Source organism: Tripterygium wilfordii, chromosome 8 (genome assembly GCF_013401445.1).
Source record: "Tripterygium wilfordii isolate XIE 37 chromosome 8, ASM1340144v1, whole genome shotgun sequence".
In the NCBI taxonomy this organism is placed as follows: domain Eukaryota; kingdom Viridiplantae; phylum Streptophyta; class Magnoliopsida; order Celastrales; family Celastraceae; genus Tripterygium; species Tripterygium wilfordii.
The window spans coordinates 3,458,200-3,476,289 of record NC_052239.1 but is presented as its reverse complement, the minus strand read 5'-3'; the positions used below and the strand labels follow the sequence as shown (position 1 = coordinate 3,476,289).

At 36.4% G+C, this 18,090-nt stretch overlaps 1 protein-coding gene across 2 annotated transcripts; it reads left to right on the top strand.

Annotated features, from left to right (window-relative positions):
• Window positions 1-676: 676 nt before the first annotated feature.
• On the top strand, window positions 677-17,757 carry LOC120003514 (calmodulin-binding transcription activator 2-like). 2 transcript variants are annotated; one of them, XM_038852527.1, is made up of 13 exons: window positions 677-949; window positions 3,564-3,683; window positions 4,213-4,328; window positions 4,541-4,629; window positions 7,715-7,757; window positions 9,170-9,299; window positions 9,443-9,574; window positions 11,555-11,814; window positions 12,550-13,071; window positions 13,849-14,534; window positions 15,094-15,667; window positions 16,211-16,525; window positions 17,225-17,757. In XM_038852527.1, the coding sequence occupies exons 1-13, from the start codon at window positions 910-912 to the stop codon at window positions 17,330-17,332; spliced, it is 3,135 nt and encodes a 1,044-aa protein (XP_038708455.1). In that variant the 5' UTR covers window positions 677-909; the 3' UTR covers window positions 17,333-17,757. The 2 variants fall into 2 exon arrangements, with proteins under 2 accessions (XP_038708455.1, XP_038708454.1); XM_038852526.1 differs by having other exon boundaries at window positions 11,552-11,814.
• Window positions 17,758-18,090: the final 333 nt, after the last annotated feature.

The window sequence follows — 18,090 nt, the reverse complement described above, 5'->3', positions numbered from 1 at the left end:
TACCCTGTCAGAATTTATTCTATTTGAATTTTGTGGAAAAATAGTATGTATTTTGTATATTAAGTGATATCCTTAAAGGTTACTTAAAGTTTTGTTAATAATAAGATGACATGCACAGATCAGTTTACTACCATTAATAAAGAGGGTAAAAAATATTTTTGCCCACATCACATTTGTCAAAATGACAAATTCTCCCATATATTTTGATAAAAGATCATTGCCCCCATACCTTTTCATGGTTTGTGAATATATAGCTCTTTTAATCTATTTATAGTTTGTTGGTGAAACAAAATATTCTTTTATGTTTCATAAACATTAGAAAATACAAAGATTATCCTTTAAATAACTTACCATGACTGTATTATTTTGATATATGTTATTAGAGGTGGCAAAAAATCGATTTTGGGTCAATTTTAAGTCGGACAACATCATGTGTTTACGAAATATTTACATGTCTGGACCCTAACCCAGATTATTTTAAATGAGTATAAGTAAATTGGACCTACATAATTGACCAAATCCAAATTGATTTAAATCAAAACAAATAAATTGTACAATACTCTTACCAGGGTAGTCCTCAAATAATAGTTCACTTTCCTCCTTTTTATATTTAATTATTTATTATTATCTTTTTAAAAGTTCACTTTCCTCCTGCTTTCGCCTTCCCCAGGAAACTAAAAATAGCCCGAGTCCGAACTGTACGAAACCCCCCACTTCACGTTTCAGATTCTAAGAAGCTGACTTGACTCGAAAATCGAAGTAACAAATAAAAAAGCGAGAGAGACCGAAGGAAAAGCAAAAAATATCTTTGAGCAGGAGGTCGTTCCTTTTTCTCAACTTAATCGGATTGCTGAACTTCCGTGTCTTTGCTTCAGTCAGCCTCTCTGCATCGGTCATTGTCTCTTTCTCATGGCGGATCGTGGATCGTACGGATTGGGTCCTCGATTAGGTCAGATTTTCAAAGTCCTTTTTTCTTGTTCTTTTATTTATTTATTGTTTATTTGTTCCAATGGTTGCGGTTTAGATCTGTTTGCTTTTTAATATTTCGATGGATTGATCATTCCATCAATTCTCTGTTTGTTGATACTTGTTTTACTGGAGCTTCTTTCCTAGAAATGAGTCAATTTCCTGCACTTTGTGTATGTGTGTGCAAAGCTCAGTTACTGAAGAAAGATATGTTTGGAGCTCGGTCAGGGGATTGTAATCACTAATCGGGACGAATGAATTATTTTAGAAGAAACTGTTAATCAATATTTATTTGTTTTTCAATGGAGGCTTATGCGGTGCATGGGGACTGATTATTGAATTAGGCAACCATCCACAGAGATAGAAGGCTGTATGAAAGTGATTTAACTTATGTGGTATGGAACTATGGATGGTTATTCATAATAATGTTCAGTGGACTAAGTGGCCTCAAAAGCGTGTTTGAATAAAGAAGGTCAAATGAGGGTTGTACAGAGTAGGTCCAGTAGGAACAATCTGGTGTCCAATTGGAAGGCCCCGGCATACAAGTCTGACATATTGTTGCAATGCATCTTGCAAACAAAGTCATCTATGTGAGAAAATTCCCAGAAACAAGAGAACAAATAGATATCTTATGATTCATCAAGTCCTTCCCAAAATTTTTCTTCAGAAGAGACTTTGGTGGAGTTGCAAATGATTTTTTTTTTCTTTGAGCAAATTATGCAAAGAAAGTTTGTTTGAGCACTTTTATTGGAGTTTGTGTATATGAAACTACCTTATTTGCAGAACTAATTCCCAGTTTGATGGTAAAAATTGAATTTATTCTGATTAATTGGGAAAAAAGAATTGACTGACTAGGGCTAATATGGAAGAAGAACTTCCTCATAAAGCAAAGTTCTAATTTCTAATCCAGTACAGTTAAGGTAGGAGTGTTCATTGGTCCTTTGGTCCTAAACCAAAAGACCAGAAGTTTTTGGACCAAAATTTTTAAGGACCTAACCGCCCAAATTTTGTATGAGAAGTTGAGAACAGAAACCAATTGTAACTTCAAGTTTCAGTTCGGTCCTCGGTTTACTCGAAGTTTCACAGTTGGTGACTAAGTAACTAGAGTTAGTAATTAGAGACTAATCATAATTAAGTAATCAAAGTCATATACGTTTAACATAATATATATAGCACAAATCTGAAATATATATGTTATATACTTGTACTAATTAAACGTCCGGTTTAGAACTGAAATAAAATACCTGTACCGAACCCAAAATCTGGAATTTCGAAACTCAAAGAACCGAACTGAACCAAAGACCTTAGTTTTATTTCGGTCGGGTCGGTTTTTTCTTGGTTTGGTTTGGTTGTTCAATACTAGTTTGGTTCTGTGGACCCGTAAGATAAGGTATACTAGAATATTAATTCAACTCCTAATTATTGAAGGACCCAAGCCTAATGATGCGATGGAAGCATGAAGTACCATAACTAAACTACAATAGTTTTTGAAAACCTGGAATCCACCTGGAACCATCTGGAATCGACTAGAATGCACAAAGAAAACTCTCTAAACAGTAAACTTAAAGTTTATTCAATGGCAAAGTTTTTTCTAACAAGACTATTCATGCCTTTATATAGGCACATCCAGCTAATCCTATTAGAATTAGGGAAAGTAATCTAATTATACTAAAATTAGAAAAACACTCTAAAAACTATAGAATTTCTACTAGCACTAAAACTCCTAATATTCTATAAGAAATAGATTTCTAATAAGAAAATGAAATAACTAAACAACTCTCCTAAAGGAAACTAGGCAACTTGTCCTATGTCACCTAAAAAATACATACTTAAATACTGTGCAAGGAAATTGTATAATGCCTTTGGTTACTTAATTGTAAATTCTAAAATTTTTGTATGCTGTTAATGAAATCAACACAAATTTCTAATTCTTTGTATTACTTCCTACATCACATGTGTTTGTGAAGTCCATGGAACTTTTTTTGAAGCAACATACAAATGAAACCTATCAATTTCAAGTGTTTAGGGGTCATAAAGATATGAGAGGAAGTTACAAAATGTTGTTGTCAGCTGATCATGAAAGAGTTGAATGTCGTTATTGATTGTCATTTATAAATTCAGAGAAAAAATTTGCGTGGCAGTTGAGACGACACAAATAGAAAGAACTGGATACATTAATGGTGATATGTTGTGTGATCGATTGTTTCGTTGAATAGGTGATTGAATTTTGTACCCTGTGGTGATTGGTGGATTCTTGAATGTCTATGGCCTGATGGTTGTTGATATGATTGGGATTGAATATCTATAACGAAATTAAGATTGTTCTGTGTACAAAATGGAAAAGGAATTCACATTGTTATTACTGAGCAATCATAATTTGGTGAGGAGGGGTACATTATACAGTGGCCTGTTGCTATGCACCATACTATTCCTTAGTCCCTGAAATTCTAAATTCTACTTTAATTGATGTCTTCCTCATGTATGAATTTTCTGGGGAAATTGCTGTTGCACTACGATCACACTTGATCAGTAGTTCACATTCGTGTAGTTTGTTTCCAAAACCTTTTTAAGTAATTAATAGTTTTATTTCTGTGCAGATATACAGGAATTACAATTAGAAGCCCAACATCGATGGTTGAGACCTGCTGAAATCTGTGAAATTCTTCGCAATTCTCAGAAATTCCATATCTCTTCAGAGCCACCTAACAGACCACCAAGTATGTATCATTGAAGTAATATGATACAGTTCAATCACTGTCTTTTCTATTTATATAGTGGTTACATGTCTAGACTTATTGCATGGACCTTTAGGCCTCTAACATTATCACCAAGTAAGATCCTTATTGTTTCTTGTTTCTAGTGCTGTTTGGGGAGCCATGTTAATGCCAAAATGTGTAATAGGAAAGTCAGGGCTTAGCTACTTGATTTCCTAGTCATATGGGTTCACTTGTGATGGGGCAGTCTAGTTTTTTCTAAGTTCCTTTTTTGAGGCCCATGACTATACTTGCCAATAAAAAGTAATTTCTGAGCAATCCTTTATTTCATGCATAAAAGCGTTTGTGTAATTCACTCTTTTGTTTGCCCCCCCCCCCTTTTCCCTCCAGTTGGCCATGAATGATGAAAGAATGTACTGTCCACTTTGAACATTTGTTTTATTTATTTTGTCACATTTGAGATTATCTAGGCCTAGAAATGCATGAATTTGACCTCTAATCTTCCTTCTCCCTTTTTGTGGAATAATGTCAGGTGGTTCACTTTTTCTTTTCGATAGGAAGGTGTTAAGATACTTTAGAAAGGATTGTCATAATTGGAGGAAGAAAAAGGATGGAAAAACTGTTAAGGAAGCTCATGAGAAGCTGAAGGTATGTTTTCAAACGGACACCTTACTTGCATTTTGAGTAAAGATATGTGAACATCGCACAACATATAATGTTATTTGTACTAAACAGATAGCAGCTATTTAGTGGTTTAAAATCGTCTTGTTTTGCATTGTTAGTAATTTGACATATATCAAATGAAAGAATTTGTTTTGAAAAGAAGATGTATTTGATCCTGATGGCTCAAGAACTTTTAGGTTGGAAGTGTTGATGTACTTCATTGCTACTATGCCCATGGTGAAGAGAATGAGAACTTTCAAAGGCGCTGTTACTGGATGCTTGAGCAGTAAGTATGAACTGATATTTTTTCCGTGTTGAAGGCTTTTTCTGAGCCCATTTTCTTACTCTGGCATCCTTAAGAGGTGTTTGGAAATTGGAACCACAAAACCATATAAGAAATAAATTTTTATTTGCTTTTATTTAATGCTCGATATAAAAGTACAAGATGGTAAGGGACTAAGAGTTAAAATGGTTCGCCCTGTCAATTTCCTTCCAGAGGATTCTTGAGATTCATTTTATGTTAAACTGCTTTAATTTTCTAAATCCTCTTGGGCATGACTCAACTAGGTATACTGTGTATTGCAGTTAGCAAGTTTGACGGTGATCTGGGTTAGGCATGGTATCCATCTTTAATTATTGTAGTAAGGATTGAGGGTCAGTCACAGCTTTGCACCAGGCAGTGGCCATTGACCCTAGGCCCCAAGTAGTGAAAAATCATACCTTCTGAATTCCGACTTTATAGTCCCTGTGCTCATTAATGCTAATTGATATTAATGCTTTAACACCTATGACCACAATATATTATGCCTGTAGTGCCTTTTTTCTTGCAGTTTTGATTAATTTCTTTCATGGGAAGCCTTTTCATATTTTGTCCATGCTGTGGTATCTCTGACTGAAACCTGCTTAATTCTTACTCGCTGATTTCTGAAAGGATAGATTGTGGACAGCTAAAAGTGGAATGGTGATGAATCTTTTTGGGATTGAGAGAGTAGCAAAAAACTTAAAAAATTACATCTTGATCTGCTCCATACTTGGTGTAATTAATTTCTTGCTCGTTCATATCGAAGCTCAACTCTTTTTGGGTAGATTTAATTCTTGACCACCTCTTTAGGTGTAATTATAGACCCCCTTACAAGTATTTTACAGCTATCTCTGCATGTCACTCGTCTCAATATGTTCCCTTGTCATATTGTGTTTTCTAGCTGTTTGGTGTTTGCATACTCATGTATTTATTTATTGCCAGTTGTGACTTTATCGTCTAGTCAAATCAAAGCTCGAGTCAAATAAGGGGAACTGTGATGTCTCATTAGATGCATAAGTTTGACAATATAGTGCAAAGAGGTAGCATGGCTGCATTAACCTTTCATGTTATCAATGTCTAGTTGAAGCTTCAAATGATACGATAAAAGAAAGGAGCCTGATTGAGTGTCTCGACTCTCGTGCCAGAGCAATCTGATTATTGGCTATATTTTCTGAGAGAAGTGAGTGCTATCTGTTTGTAATATTTATTTTGAATGGTGAAACTTTAATGAAGTGCAAGAAGGTGCATGCAAGGAACAACAAGGAGGATAAACAGAGCATCAAAGAAGTTGCTACATGAGATTGAACTTGGAGGAATTGTTGATCATGTTGCCATAGACATCAATAAAATTGCATCTTGTGTAATGAGATATGGATGGATAAGTGACAACACTTCTTGCTATGCTTGTAATTTACTGGAAATTAATTGTTGAATTTAGTTTTTTGGACACTTTTAAGTATTATAGGTAACGTTTGTGTTAGTGGCCCATTCACTCGCCCTAAAAGGACCTATTAGAGGGAGGGGAGGGTACCATATATATGCATATACAATTCACCCAAACTAGATGATGTTGGTCATTTATCTCTTAACACTCCCCCTCTCTTATGGAATGGACAATCCAAAGGTCCAACAAGTGCAACAAACGGGCAAACCATGGCCCAAGAAACGGGTGGAGGTAAGGCCATCCAATGACACATCGCTAGGACCCTCTCCGATACCGTGTTAAATTTGGCTTATAGTGATCGTCCACTCTCCCTAAAAGGCCTATTAGAGAGAGGAAATGGTACCGCATGAGTGGGATATTTATCTCTTAACAGTTTGTTGAACTTTACCCTTAAGTATGATAGGTTATAGGACAAAGAGAATATGTGTAATGAATAAAATAAGCGAGTACATGAATTGATTACGTAGTTAGAGTTAGGGATGACCTTAAAGTGATTTTTTCTCTTGCCACGTTAAACAAATATGGTGAAGCTATGTTAACAAGTGGCAAGCATGGAACATTGGCAAATGGTGTGGTTAGCATAATAACTTAGACCTTGCACCAAATGACCATTTTCTTTCTTACTTATCAGAACCATATGGGTGTCTTGATCTTATCTGCTCTTTTTTTCCCCCCATAAAAGATGGCTTCCGCAAAGAAACATGATTTTTTAAGTGTCTTGTCCCCCTTGATCTTGTGACATTGGCTTGGATTAGATCACCATGTTAGTAGATTTAGTGACATTGGAAACTTTAAGGCATTTTCTTAAATCACACATATTTAAACAGTTATATTATAGATGACATCATGTAAAATATGCAACTCTGTGATATGGTCTGTGAATTTTGATGGGCTGAATGTCAAATAATTGAAACCATTGGTTTTTTTACTCGAAAGAGATGGCTCTCCAGGCCGCAGGGACGGAAAATATTGAAGGGGGAAATGGGTAGGGGTTAAGGCGTGAGGTAATTTCTATCGGGTCTCCTGGCCCGGCTTGCCTGGGAGAACTTGCTGCTGTTGAGAATCACTATTGCCTGGAGAATCAGCACTGTTATAAGCCACTTCTGGCATCGCTTGCGGTATTTTGCAGGTGCAATTTGATTGGAGGGTTTTAAGAATGCATCATTCTAGATGAGAATGCAACAAACAAAGGCAATGCTTATGCTAATGTTGGAATGCATGATTTAGGTTTCATTTTCTTGTTTTCTTATCATTTGGAAGTTAAGAAATATTTGAACTCTGAGAGATGCAACTGCTATAAGTTTCATCTTTTTTTGCATCAGGAATGTGTTTCTTTCTTTGATTGCTTCCCCCTTGAAATCTTTCCCTTCACCAACTTTTCTTGTCTTTAGCAATCCTTCATATGATTTATTCGTCTTATTTTCCTGAAGTTTGAAACTGTTTTCCTTTTTGTTTTCCATGGTATCTAAATTGTTAATGACAATTTCTGTGATGCCTGTAACTTTGTGGCCCTCAAAAGTCAAAACCAAATTATTCAGTTTTTTCTCTTGGGGAAATTTATTTTGATTCCTTAATATAATATTTTGTTATGGGATTTTTCATTTATAATCTTGTCCAATGTTGCAGGGAGCTAATGCACATAGTTTTTGTTCACTACTTGGAAGTTAAGGTACTTTATACTCATCAGTTCATCATCATTTTTTATGCTATCATAAACTCTTCCCAATTTTAATGATTTGGAATACAGCCTTGTCCATAATTTTTAATGCTAGTATAATAGGAAAGATAGGAGAGTAGGGTGCTTTGTTGGTTAAAAATCCCACAACAAACAAATCAAATCCAATTGAAAACACCAAAGAACAAAATTAAAGAGAGATTTGGTTGATAGAATTCATAGAATTGACTCCTGATACAATATGTAGTGTAGAAAGCATAGAATAATCAATAATCTACACAAGCTCAAGCCAGTTGGAGCAAGAATACCCTAAAGAGCCAAGTAAATCAAAGCAAATATTGTCTTGAAAGCCGATTGCAATTGGGATAAACCCTACGCAAAGGCTCCAAATATTTTTCTAATTCTTCAGAGCGTAATTAGTTAGGACAGTATTGGGTCCTTATATATAGATATCCAAAGTTCTAATCCGATACTACTTCTAATTAGAAAATAAATAGTCTACTAATTCTAATAATATACGACTTCCTAGTTTAATAAGAATAAACTAAAATCCTAAATACTAAAGGACTCTAAAAGTAATACCCTAGAAAATTAATTATGTAAAGCCACCTCGAAATCATCCAACCCACATTGTAAATCAACTTAAAGAAATATGTAAACCTTCCTCATTCCCATCATTCCCAAAGTTGTCCTTATAGGACAAAATTCATTTTCCTCTTATAAGTCCATCAGTAGGATCTTGATACAGACCGCAACCTTATCTCTTGCCAATGTAAAGATCAGGTTAAAGGTGATTTCAATGAAGAAATTCCACTCCAATATCCAGGTTAAAGCAAGGATAAAAGTTCTGTTTATGATCTCTATAATAATGCATACAAGGAATATCCCATCCTTTATTAATCATCTTCCCTAGCTCACTCCACATGGATTTCTGGTGGGTGTCTATCCATCGTGGGCCAGATTATATTTTGCAATAACAACTGTCCCCCAAAGATAACTCTCCTCTAATCTCCAAAAAAAGACGGAAGAGTCTGAAATTCAAGTCTCGGCTTCTGGACTCCATTAAGAGAGAACAATTCTCAATATCTCAGTTTTGGTTTGCAGGTATATAGACAGCATAGTATAGTTAAATTGGGAAAACCTCCAATTGGATATCAATATCTGCAATATGAAGAAATGGGGAATTTTTTTTGAAGATCATAAATTTTTAGTTTTTCAGCTATATCCTTTGTGATGCTCCAGTTGTCTATTTTTTATAAATCTTCAAATTTTTCTTAAATTATCCCAACCGATCATCAAGATTCATTGTTGAGTTCCTTTCGTATTTTCCCCCAGTTGTTTACGTATAATGAACATATTCGCTATATAATTTTGTACTTGGATTATCTGGTTTACTTTTCAATCAGGGTAACAGAGCGCATGGCAGTCCTTTGAATTTTAGCTTTCAGCAAAATCATAGCATAGAGCGTTCAGGAAACACGGATTCAACAAGCCCAACCAGTACTCTATCATCACTAGGTGAAGATGCTGATTCAGGTAATTTCTGCCTTTGATTTGCAAATACTTCTTATATGCCTCTCATTTCCAGGAAGAAATTACCTTATTACTCTAATATAATTACGGTAATGCTAGTGTTCAGCCGTGCATGAGTTCTTAACTTATGTAGCGATTTAATGTAGAGGACATCCACCAAGCAAGTTCCAGACGCCACTCTTCTCCCGAATCGCTTCAAATTCAAATGCAGAAAAGTACAATGATGGACACTATAAATGCTGGCCTCAAACACTCTTCTTCTATGCATCCTAGCTCAGGTACCTTGTCCGATCTGGCCGGTTCAACCGTCCTCTTTTTTATTTATTTATAAAAGCCAGGCCAGTTCTATTGACGCTATTCTTTCACGTAAAATCAAGAGAAGCATTAGATTTGGCAATATATAATATTCATAAAGGGTTATGAAATAAGTGTCATATAGGTCACAAAGTGCTATATTACTATGTTGGATCCAAATATTTTAAAAACAAAATTGATTCTATTCAGTATTCACATAAATGTTCGTGCTGTAATAATACTAAACCTATGAAGCATGACATGAACGTACAACCAAACTCCTTGAAGTTTGCTATGATTCATATTAAATCCATATGTTAGTTTTAAGCTTGTCAAAGTATATGCAACTAAACCAACCAAACATCAACAGGTCTAGTCTAATAGAACCCCTTTAAGAATTATAACATGCTGATTAAGTCTTTAAAGTTTAAACAAGGCGTTATTGGGCAAATGGCTATGGAGATTTACCATCAATAGAGATCACTTGTGGAGGAAAGTTATTGTCTGCAAGTATGGCATGGACATCAATGGGTGGATTACAAAGCAAAACAATGCTCCATATGGCTGCAGTATGTGGAGGTCAATAAGGAAAGGTTGGGATGATTGGTTTGCTTTAACTTACTTCCAAGCTGGTAGAGGCAACTCAATCAGGTTTTGGAATGACCTTTGGGCAGGTGATGCATCTTTCAGGAATTCTTTCCCTAACCTTTACACTTTAGCATGCATGAAAGAGGCTACCATAGGCCAACTAGTTCAATCGTATGGTGGAGGACTCTCTTGGAATATCAACTTTATCCGTGAGGCGCAAGATTGGGAGGTCGATATGTTCACAATTTTCTGGAGCAGGGTTTATAGTGCTAAAATCACCCTTACTATTGATGACAAATTATGTTGGAAGGTATCAAAAAACAATCTTTTCTCTGTAAGTTCCTTTTACAAGGAACTTCTAAGAGATAAAATACTTAGGGGATCTCATTTTCCTTGGATGTGGCTCTGGAAGTCTAAAGCTCCCCCTAAATGTGTTTTCTTTTGCTGGGAGGTCATATGGGGTAGAATTCTAACTCTGGACAATTTGCAAAGGAGAGGTTTTATTCTCGTGAACAGGTGTTGCCTCTGTAAAGTGGATCTGGAATCAATTAATCATCTCCTACTGCACTGTCCTTGGTCTACCAAAATTTGGACCAATGCTCTGAGGATGTTGGGCATTTCTTGGGTGCCTAGTGCTACTATTGATAAGGAATTGATGGCTTGGATGGCTATAGGCAGGGACAAAAAGAATAGAAAGTTCATTCAATTGATACCAATGTCTATAATGTGGAAGATTTGGTTGGAGAGAAATAGCAGAATTTTCAATAACCAGGAATCCTCATTAGACTCATTCATAGGTAGCTGGTTTGAGTGTCTTAGATTTTGGGGTTCTTCTTCCTCTGAGAGTATTTTTGATAGTCTAAATATGTCCCCCTTATAATCTGTTTGGGCTGCACCCCCTTGGTGCGTGAATAAATTTTTCATTCAAAAAAAAAAAAAAAAAAAAAAAAGTTTAAACAATTGCAGCTCACTACAAATTGTTTCCCTCCTAACATTCCGAAGATCAGCAGAAAAAACAAGTACAAAGAATACACTTTGTATAAAAGTCACACAACCATATATAATTAAGTGAATATTTAATCTACTACTATTATTATTATTATTATTATTATTATTTATAAGCAAATGAAATAATTTTAAAAAACTGTGTGGTTCAACCCTTGACCTCTCGCGACAACCGGTTGAACCTCCAAAAATTGTGCCGCTGGTATTTGTGTGGGTCAGTTATGATAGCACTGATTATCGCAGTTTTTCTTCTTAACCAGAGTGTGCTTCCCCACTCTTAGTTTTCTGTACATGTAATGGCTTTTATGAACTTATACATGATCTGCTGTTGTTATTTAATGGTATACTTAGAACTCTTATTCCTGAAGTAGGCCGTGTTGCACCTCATGTGGATGGACCTAGAAATAATGATGGTGATACTCGAATAATGGAGTCTCAAAATTTAGCTTCTTGGGAGGATATTTTTGAGCAGTGTACAAAGGGATCTGAGAATCTACCTTCTCATGTAACTGTGTCTTCTAACCAACCTGCTAGCATGGGAGCCATGCTTGAAGGAGAGAATGTGTTCTTAGGAGAGCTTTTAGCAGGGGGAACTGCTGTTAGGTCTATGCCTAGCGAATCCAGCTGGCAGGTAATTAGCGCTGTTTCTACTATTTTCATAATGCGTTGGTACTTGACTTTAAACGAAGTGATAAACTGAACTGCATGGCAGAGTTCAAAATTTGCTTATAGGATTTCTCAGAATTGGCTATCTAGAATTCTTCTTGAAATCTAAAATTCATAATATTATTTTGACTAAGATTCAAAGGAACACGAATATAAAAAATATGTGAATAATTTATCTGGGTATGTTTCTGCAGCTGCACCTTTAGGCTAACCCTATATCCCAATCTTTCTAAGCATTAATATGGATTTGGTAAGCTTAACTTCATATGGATTTTCCATAGACCAGAGAATGTTGATTATTTTTTCCAGTTGAAGTTTAGTTGAATGTTAAAAGAGGTCCAATTAATTAACCAGTGCACATGGCTTTTTCTACTGTGGTGTCTTGGGAAGGTTGACGTACGCCACTTTAGCCCAGCATGCATAGAGATTGTTTACATTTAACCTGTGACTTTCAATATGCAGTGAGTTTGCCACTGTGCCCATGTTTCCCCTGAAAGATATCCAATTATTAGTTTACTTGATTTCGAATGTACAACATGGATGATTGATAACTGTGGAAATGATAAAAATGCTAGCGTTAACTGAGGCATTAATGTTTGCCACCCGTAAGTATCTCTGTAAGGTATTGAACATCACAGAGATATATACTTTTATTAAACCAATCAGGGCTTTATTTATCAATTGAAACTTTCCTTTCCAGATTCCATTTGAAAATGGTTCCGTGCATTTCTCTGGGCACTCCATGGACCCACTGTCGAATTTGGAGCTGGGATATGATTTCGAGACCAGTATCTTTGAACAAGGACCACATCTTGCAAATATGCAGAATATGTTCGAGCCATTTTATAATTGCACCGCTCAGGAGAATGAGCACGCCCTTCGAAGACAGCTTGTGGATGCAGGAGCGATTGCAACAAAATCAAATTCCAAGAATGATATGACCCCGGAAGGAAACCTCAACTACACGTTAATTGTAAAACAATCATTGTTAGATGGAGAAGGCGGCTTGAAAAAGGTTGACAGTTTCTCTCGGTGGGTTGATAAAGAACTTGTGGAGGTTGATGATTTGCAGATGCAGTCCTCATCTGGCATTACATGGGGCACTGTTGAATGTGGAGATGTAGTTGGTGAGTCCTCACTGAGTCCCTCTCTCTCCCAGGACCAGCTTTTCAGCATTGTTGATTTTTCACCAAAGTGGACCTATACAGACTCGGAATCTGAGGTATGATATCTATCCTATGTTTACAATTAAGATTGTGCAGAAAGTGCTGCAAGTAAGCATTTAGGCATATGCTGTGTCTATTTTTTCATGAAATTACTAGATGTTTTCATTAAAGCTCATTAGGCTTCACAATAGCATTTTTGTGTTGGCCATCTTTTTTTTTGGTTGGAGAAAATTTATTGAAGCACCAGCCCGGGGGTGCATGTGCAACGCAAGATTTATATAATGTAGTACATTCCCAGGAAAAATAAACCAAAACATAAGACTATTAATCCCTGCTATCTAAGAAAACATGAAGATTCCTTGTTCCTGAAGACTGTTGTTCATCTCAATCCATGTCCTCCATATCACAGACATGGGGATCAATTGAATAATGTTCCTCTGATGTTTGTTCTTCTCGATTGATCTCCAGGCTAAAAGTTCTTTATCTAATGAGGAATTTATAACCTGTTGAAGCCTCATCACAATGACCAAATTTTTTCAGACTACGCACAGTGTAAAAAAAGGCGACTTGTTGGTTCCAAGCAGGCCTTGCATAGACAAATCTATCACCTAGAAAGTTTCCCCTTTGCAAATCATCCATAGTTAAATTTATGCCCCAAACAACCTCCCAGCAGAAGAAGGCAACTTTAGGTGAAGCCTTAGACCGCTTAATATTATTATTTGTATTATAACTTGGCCGCATAATGTTTTATCCCCCTCTTCAAATTCATTGTTTCTATAACGTTCATCTTATCAGAGTTGAAAAGTCCTCTCATTGGATTTACCTTGACACAGGTTCTCATCACTGGAACATTTTTGAGGGGTCAAGAGGTGGCAAAATATAACTGGTCATGCATGTTTGGTGAAGTGGAGGTTCCAGCGGAGGTTCTGGGAGATGGTATTCTTTGTTGCCATGCCCCACCTCATAAAGATGGAAGAGTTCCTTTGTATGTGACCTGTTCCAACAGGTTTGCTTGTAGTGAGGTGCGAGAATTTGATTATTGTTTGGGCTCTGCTAAAGATGTTGATGTCAGGGATATATATGGTGGAAGTACAGATGAAATGCTTCTTCACATGCAACTTGTGAGGTTACTATCTCAGAGATCTTCTCCAAATAATCTCTTTGAAGATGTGAAGGAGAAGCAAAACTTAATTAGAAAAATTATGTTGTTAAGGGATGAAGAGGAAAGTTACCCCATGGTAGAACAAGTATCGCAGAAGGATTCGTATCAACACAACGTGAAAGAGCATATCTTTCAGGGGCGGATGAAAGAGAAGTTGTACTCGTGGCTCTTCCGTAAAGTAATTGAAGGTGGTAAAGGGCCTAGTGTATTAGATGTTGATGGACAAGGTGCATTGCATTTAGCAGCTGCTCTTGGTTATGATTGGGCTATAAAACCAATTGTAACTGCTGGAGTTAGTATCAATTTCCGTGATGCAAATGGAGGGACTGCACTCCATTGGGCTGCCTTCTGTGGCAGGCAAGACCTCTTGATCTTTTTCCCTCCTTTATGATATATTTTATATAATTATTTGTTGTCTTTTGTTATATTATAAAAGTAAAAAACTTTTGGACAGTACACCCTGCTTCCCCCTCTTTCTCTGCGACGATACAAACTCTTGTTGAGACTAATAATCTTGCGCTTTAACAAACGAAACTGTGTAGAGCTTGAAGCTAAATATTGTTTCATAAATTTGCAACTAAAATACTGATAGATGCTTTATAAGCTCCTTTTAGGATTGATTGCATTAGCTACCCGGGTTTATGCTCATTATGTAGTCCCTCATACCTTATGTTTTCTTGTGACTGTTTTACGTTGACTCCTGAACTTAATCACTGAATTGACGGCTATCCTTGTCTATCTCACTGCTTGAGCTGCATATTGCTTTGTCCATATGCAAATAAACTACTCATGGATCACTTTAATTACCTTATAAATAATCTTAGAATTATTACTAGGCTTATGCTCAACATGGTTTCCCTTAAAACTTCTAATTTGTAGTTTTGTGGTTGTTTTCCCTGGACTCAAAAAACTTCAGAGAGCAGACAGTTGCTGTCCTTGTTTCTTTGGGTGCGGCACCTGGAGCATTGACAGATCCGTCTCCAGAATTTCCTTTGGGCAGACCACCTGCAGACCTTGCTTCTGACAATGGACACAAAGGGATTTCAGGTTTTCTTGCGGAGGTTTCGTTGACCAGCTATCTTTCATCCCTTACTATGAATGATCCCAAAGAAGATGGTGCACAGGAGGTCTCAGGAACAAAAGCTGTGCAAACTGTTGCAGAGCGGACCACCACTCCTGTTAACTACGGTGATGTCCCAGATGCACTATCACTGAAGGATTCACTTACTGCTGTCTGTAATGCCACCCAAGCAGCTAATCGCATACACCAAGTATTTAGGTTGCAATCGTTTCAGCGGAAACAAATAACTGAGTATGAGGATGATGAATTTGGCCTGTCAGAGGAGCTTGCTCTTTCAGTTGTAGCTGCAAAGTCACGAAAGCCTGATGGTATGGCTCATTCTGCTGCAATACGCATCCAAAAAAAGTTTCGTGGATGGAAGAAGAGAAAAGAATTCCTGATAATCCGACAAAGAATTGTAAAAATTCAGGTTCTTTTCTTTATCCCTTTCTCAAGTCAGTCTTTGTTTTCGTTGTCATTAAATGTCCCTTTCAACTTCAATGATCTCATCATAAATTCTTTGAATAATTCCATTATGCTATTAGGAATTCCCTTTTGTTCTGCATCAGCAACTATTGCTTTTATTTTGAAAGAATCTGTTTGCAAGACGGATACCTCGGGTTGTTCTAGTGCATTTATGATCCTGTTGAATAATTGGTTACTTATTATTACTATGGGCATGGAAATCGTCTTCTTGGATTTAAAGAATTGTGGAATGACATATGGTTATTGCTATATATAACAATATGGTTCGTCACCGAGGCTACTTTTGACCTTGGACTCATTTAGTCATGCTGGTCTGTAAAAGGCTTTGTAATCTAATTTATTATGCTAAAATTTAAAGTTCTACATTTAATTGCTGAACAAAAAAAATTTGAAAATGTTGTTGGGAAATCGTTCTTGTATAGACTATAGAGTGTCATTCTTTGAGCATTATGTTATGTACTGACTTTTAAATATCAATTGTGTGAAGGCCCATGTGAGGGGACACCAAGTAAGGAAACAATATAGAGCAATTACCTGGTCAGTAGGAATTCTGGAGAAGGTAATATTGCGCTGGAGGAGGAAAGGGAGTGGTTTGCGGGGATTTCGACGAGATGCATTTCCTGATCCACCTTGCTTGTCCTCAAAAGAGGATGATTATGATTTTCTCAAGGAAGGAAGAAAACAGACTGAGGAAAGGTTACAAAAAGCACTCACCAGGGTGAAGTCCATGGTTCAGTATCCTGAGGGAAGAGCTCAATACCGCAGGCTGCTAACTGTAGTAGAAGGGTTCCGTGAATCAAAGGTATATATGTCATTTTATTTTCAAAATTTTACTTTGCAAGCTCATAGCCTTTGATATCACTACTAGTCAATTTTATTCTTCCTTAACTGCTAATTAAGGGTCACTATTTGCTTGCATCATACCTCAATTGTTTTACTTGTTCTGTTGGAATAAAGTTCAGAATCCTCTTCTCACTGCTGCTAGACAAACCCACTTAATTTTTTCTGGTCTTTTGGGTATATTCTGTTTGATTATTTGATGGTTGTCATCCAGTGCTCACTTTTAGTTACTTGAGGCTACTGAGCATTCTACAAACTCCTGTTTAGCTGTTTCAATTTCCAAATTCTTGAGATGTGTGCCAAGATTATGAAGCCTTCATATTATGCTGGAGCCAAAATACTGACGGGATATGATTTTTCCATTTTGGGCTCTTTTCTAGTTCACCACTCAGCAATAAACGGCCATAAAATCAGTCCAAGGTTGCCTTGGCAAACTTGTTTTGATCTTGATGAGATCTGAGACTGAAGTTGGTATTTGTCCTTGCGAACTGTTGATGTTTGTCTCAGTTGGTGGTCTATGTTTTGAGAGTTTGTCTCTCGTTTCTAAATAGAACTTTTGATTTCAATTTTGATATAACTTAGTCCTACAGTCTCAAGAAACACCTACTTTTCAAGTTTTATCACTAATGCATTGCCCTTCAATGGCGGTTTTTTTTATCAGGTCTCTGATACGGTATTGACGAATTCTGAAGGGACAGCAGATGAAGAAGAATTTACCAATATTGATTCGCTTTTGGACGATGACAATTTCATGGTCTATAGCATTTGAATGAACAACCCCTGTAACATAACTGATTTGCTCCATGTACATAGGTGGGCGTGGATCACTTCATTGCAGAGCATTATGAAGAGCCCAACTTCATTTCGTCTGTATGTATGATATCTAATCAAAGCAGCAAATATTCCATGATAGAATTGAAGGTTTGCGGGCACATCAAATACTAATGTAATGGTACACTTTTTTTTAGAATCTCTACTACTTTAAATTATGTTAGTATTCAGTTTTAGCGCTCGAGTTATGGGGCTTGTATAAAAATTACTTCAAATGGAAGAAATGGAAGAATAGCAGTAATTATTGGTAACTTAGAATTTCTTAGTCATTGTATGGGTTCAAAGATTTGTGTAATTGTGTACGTGTATTGATAATTTGATATTGGGTAGCACTATTAAAACCCTCCCTATTTTAAACCCCTATCCTATACCTTCTTTTTGTCAATGGCAATGTCATATCATTAAAATATCATTTCATTCTAATTTATCTTTTATGGGAAAACTGGGGGCCGGTACACTAGATTGTACTTATTTGTAAAAAGATACAACCATTAAAACATCTTTTTAAAAAAGTCTAATGGAGATATGCTTTTACAAAAATAACCTCACACTTCATTCCCCTCCCACGAAACCTCACCTCTCAAACCGTGATTTTCTCTCTCCCAGATTTTCTCTCTCAACAACTGCAAAAAAACCTCCATTTCCAGACCTTAAAACCTCCATTTTCAGAGATTTCAGATCCATAACGACGCTACT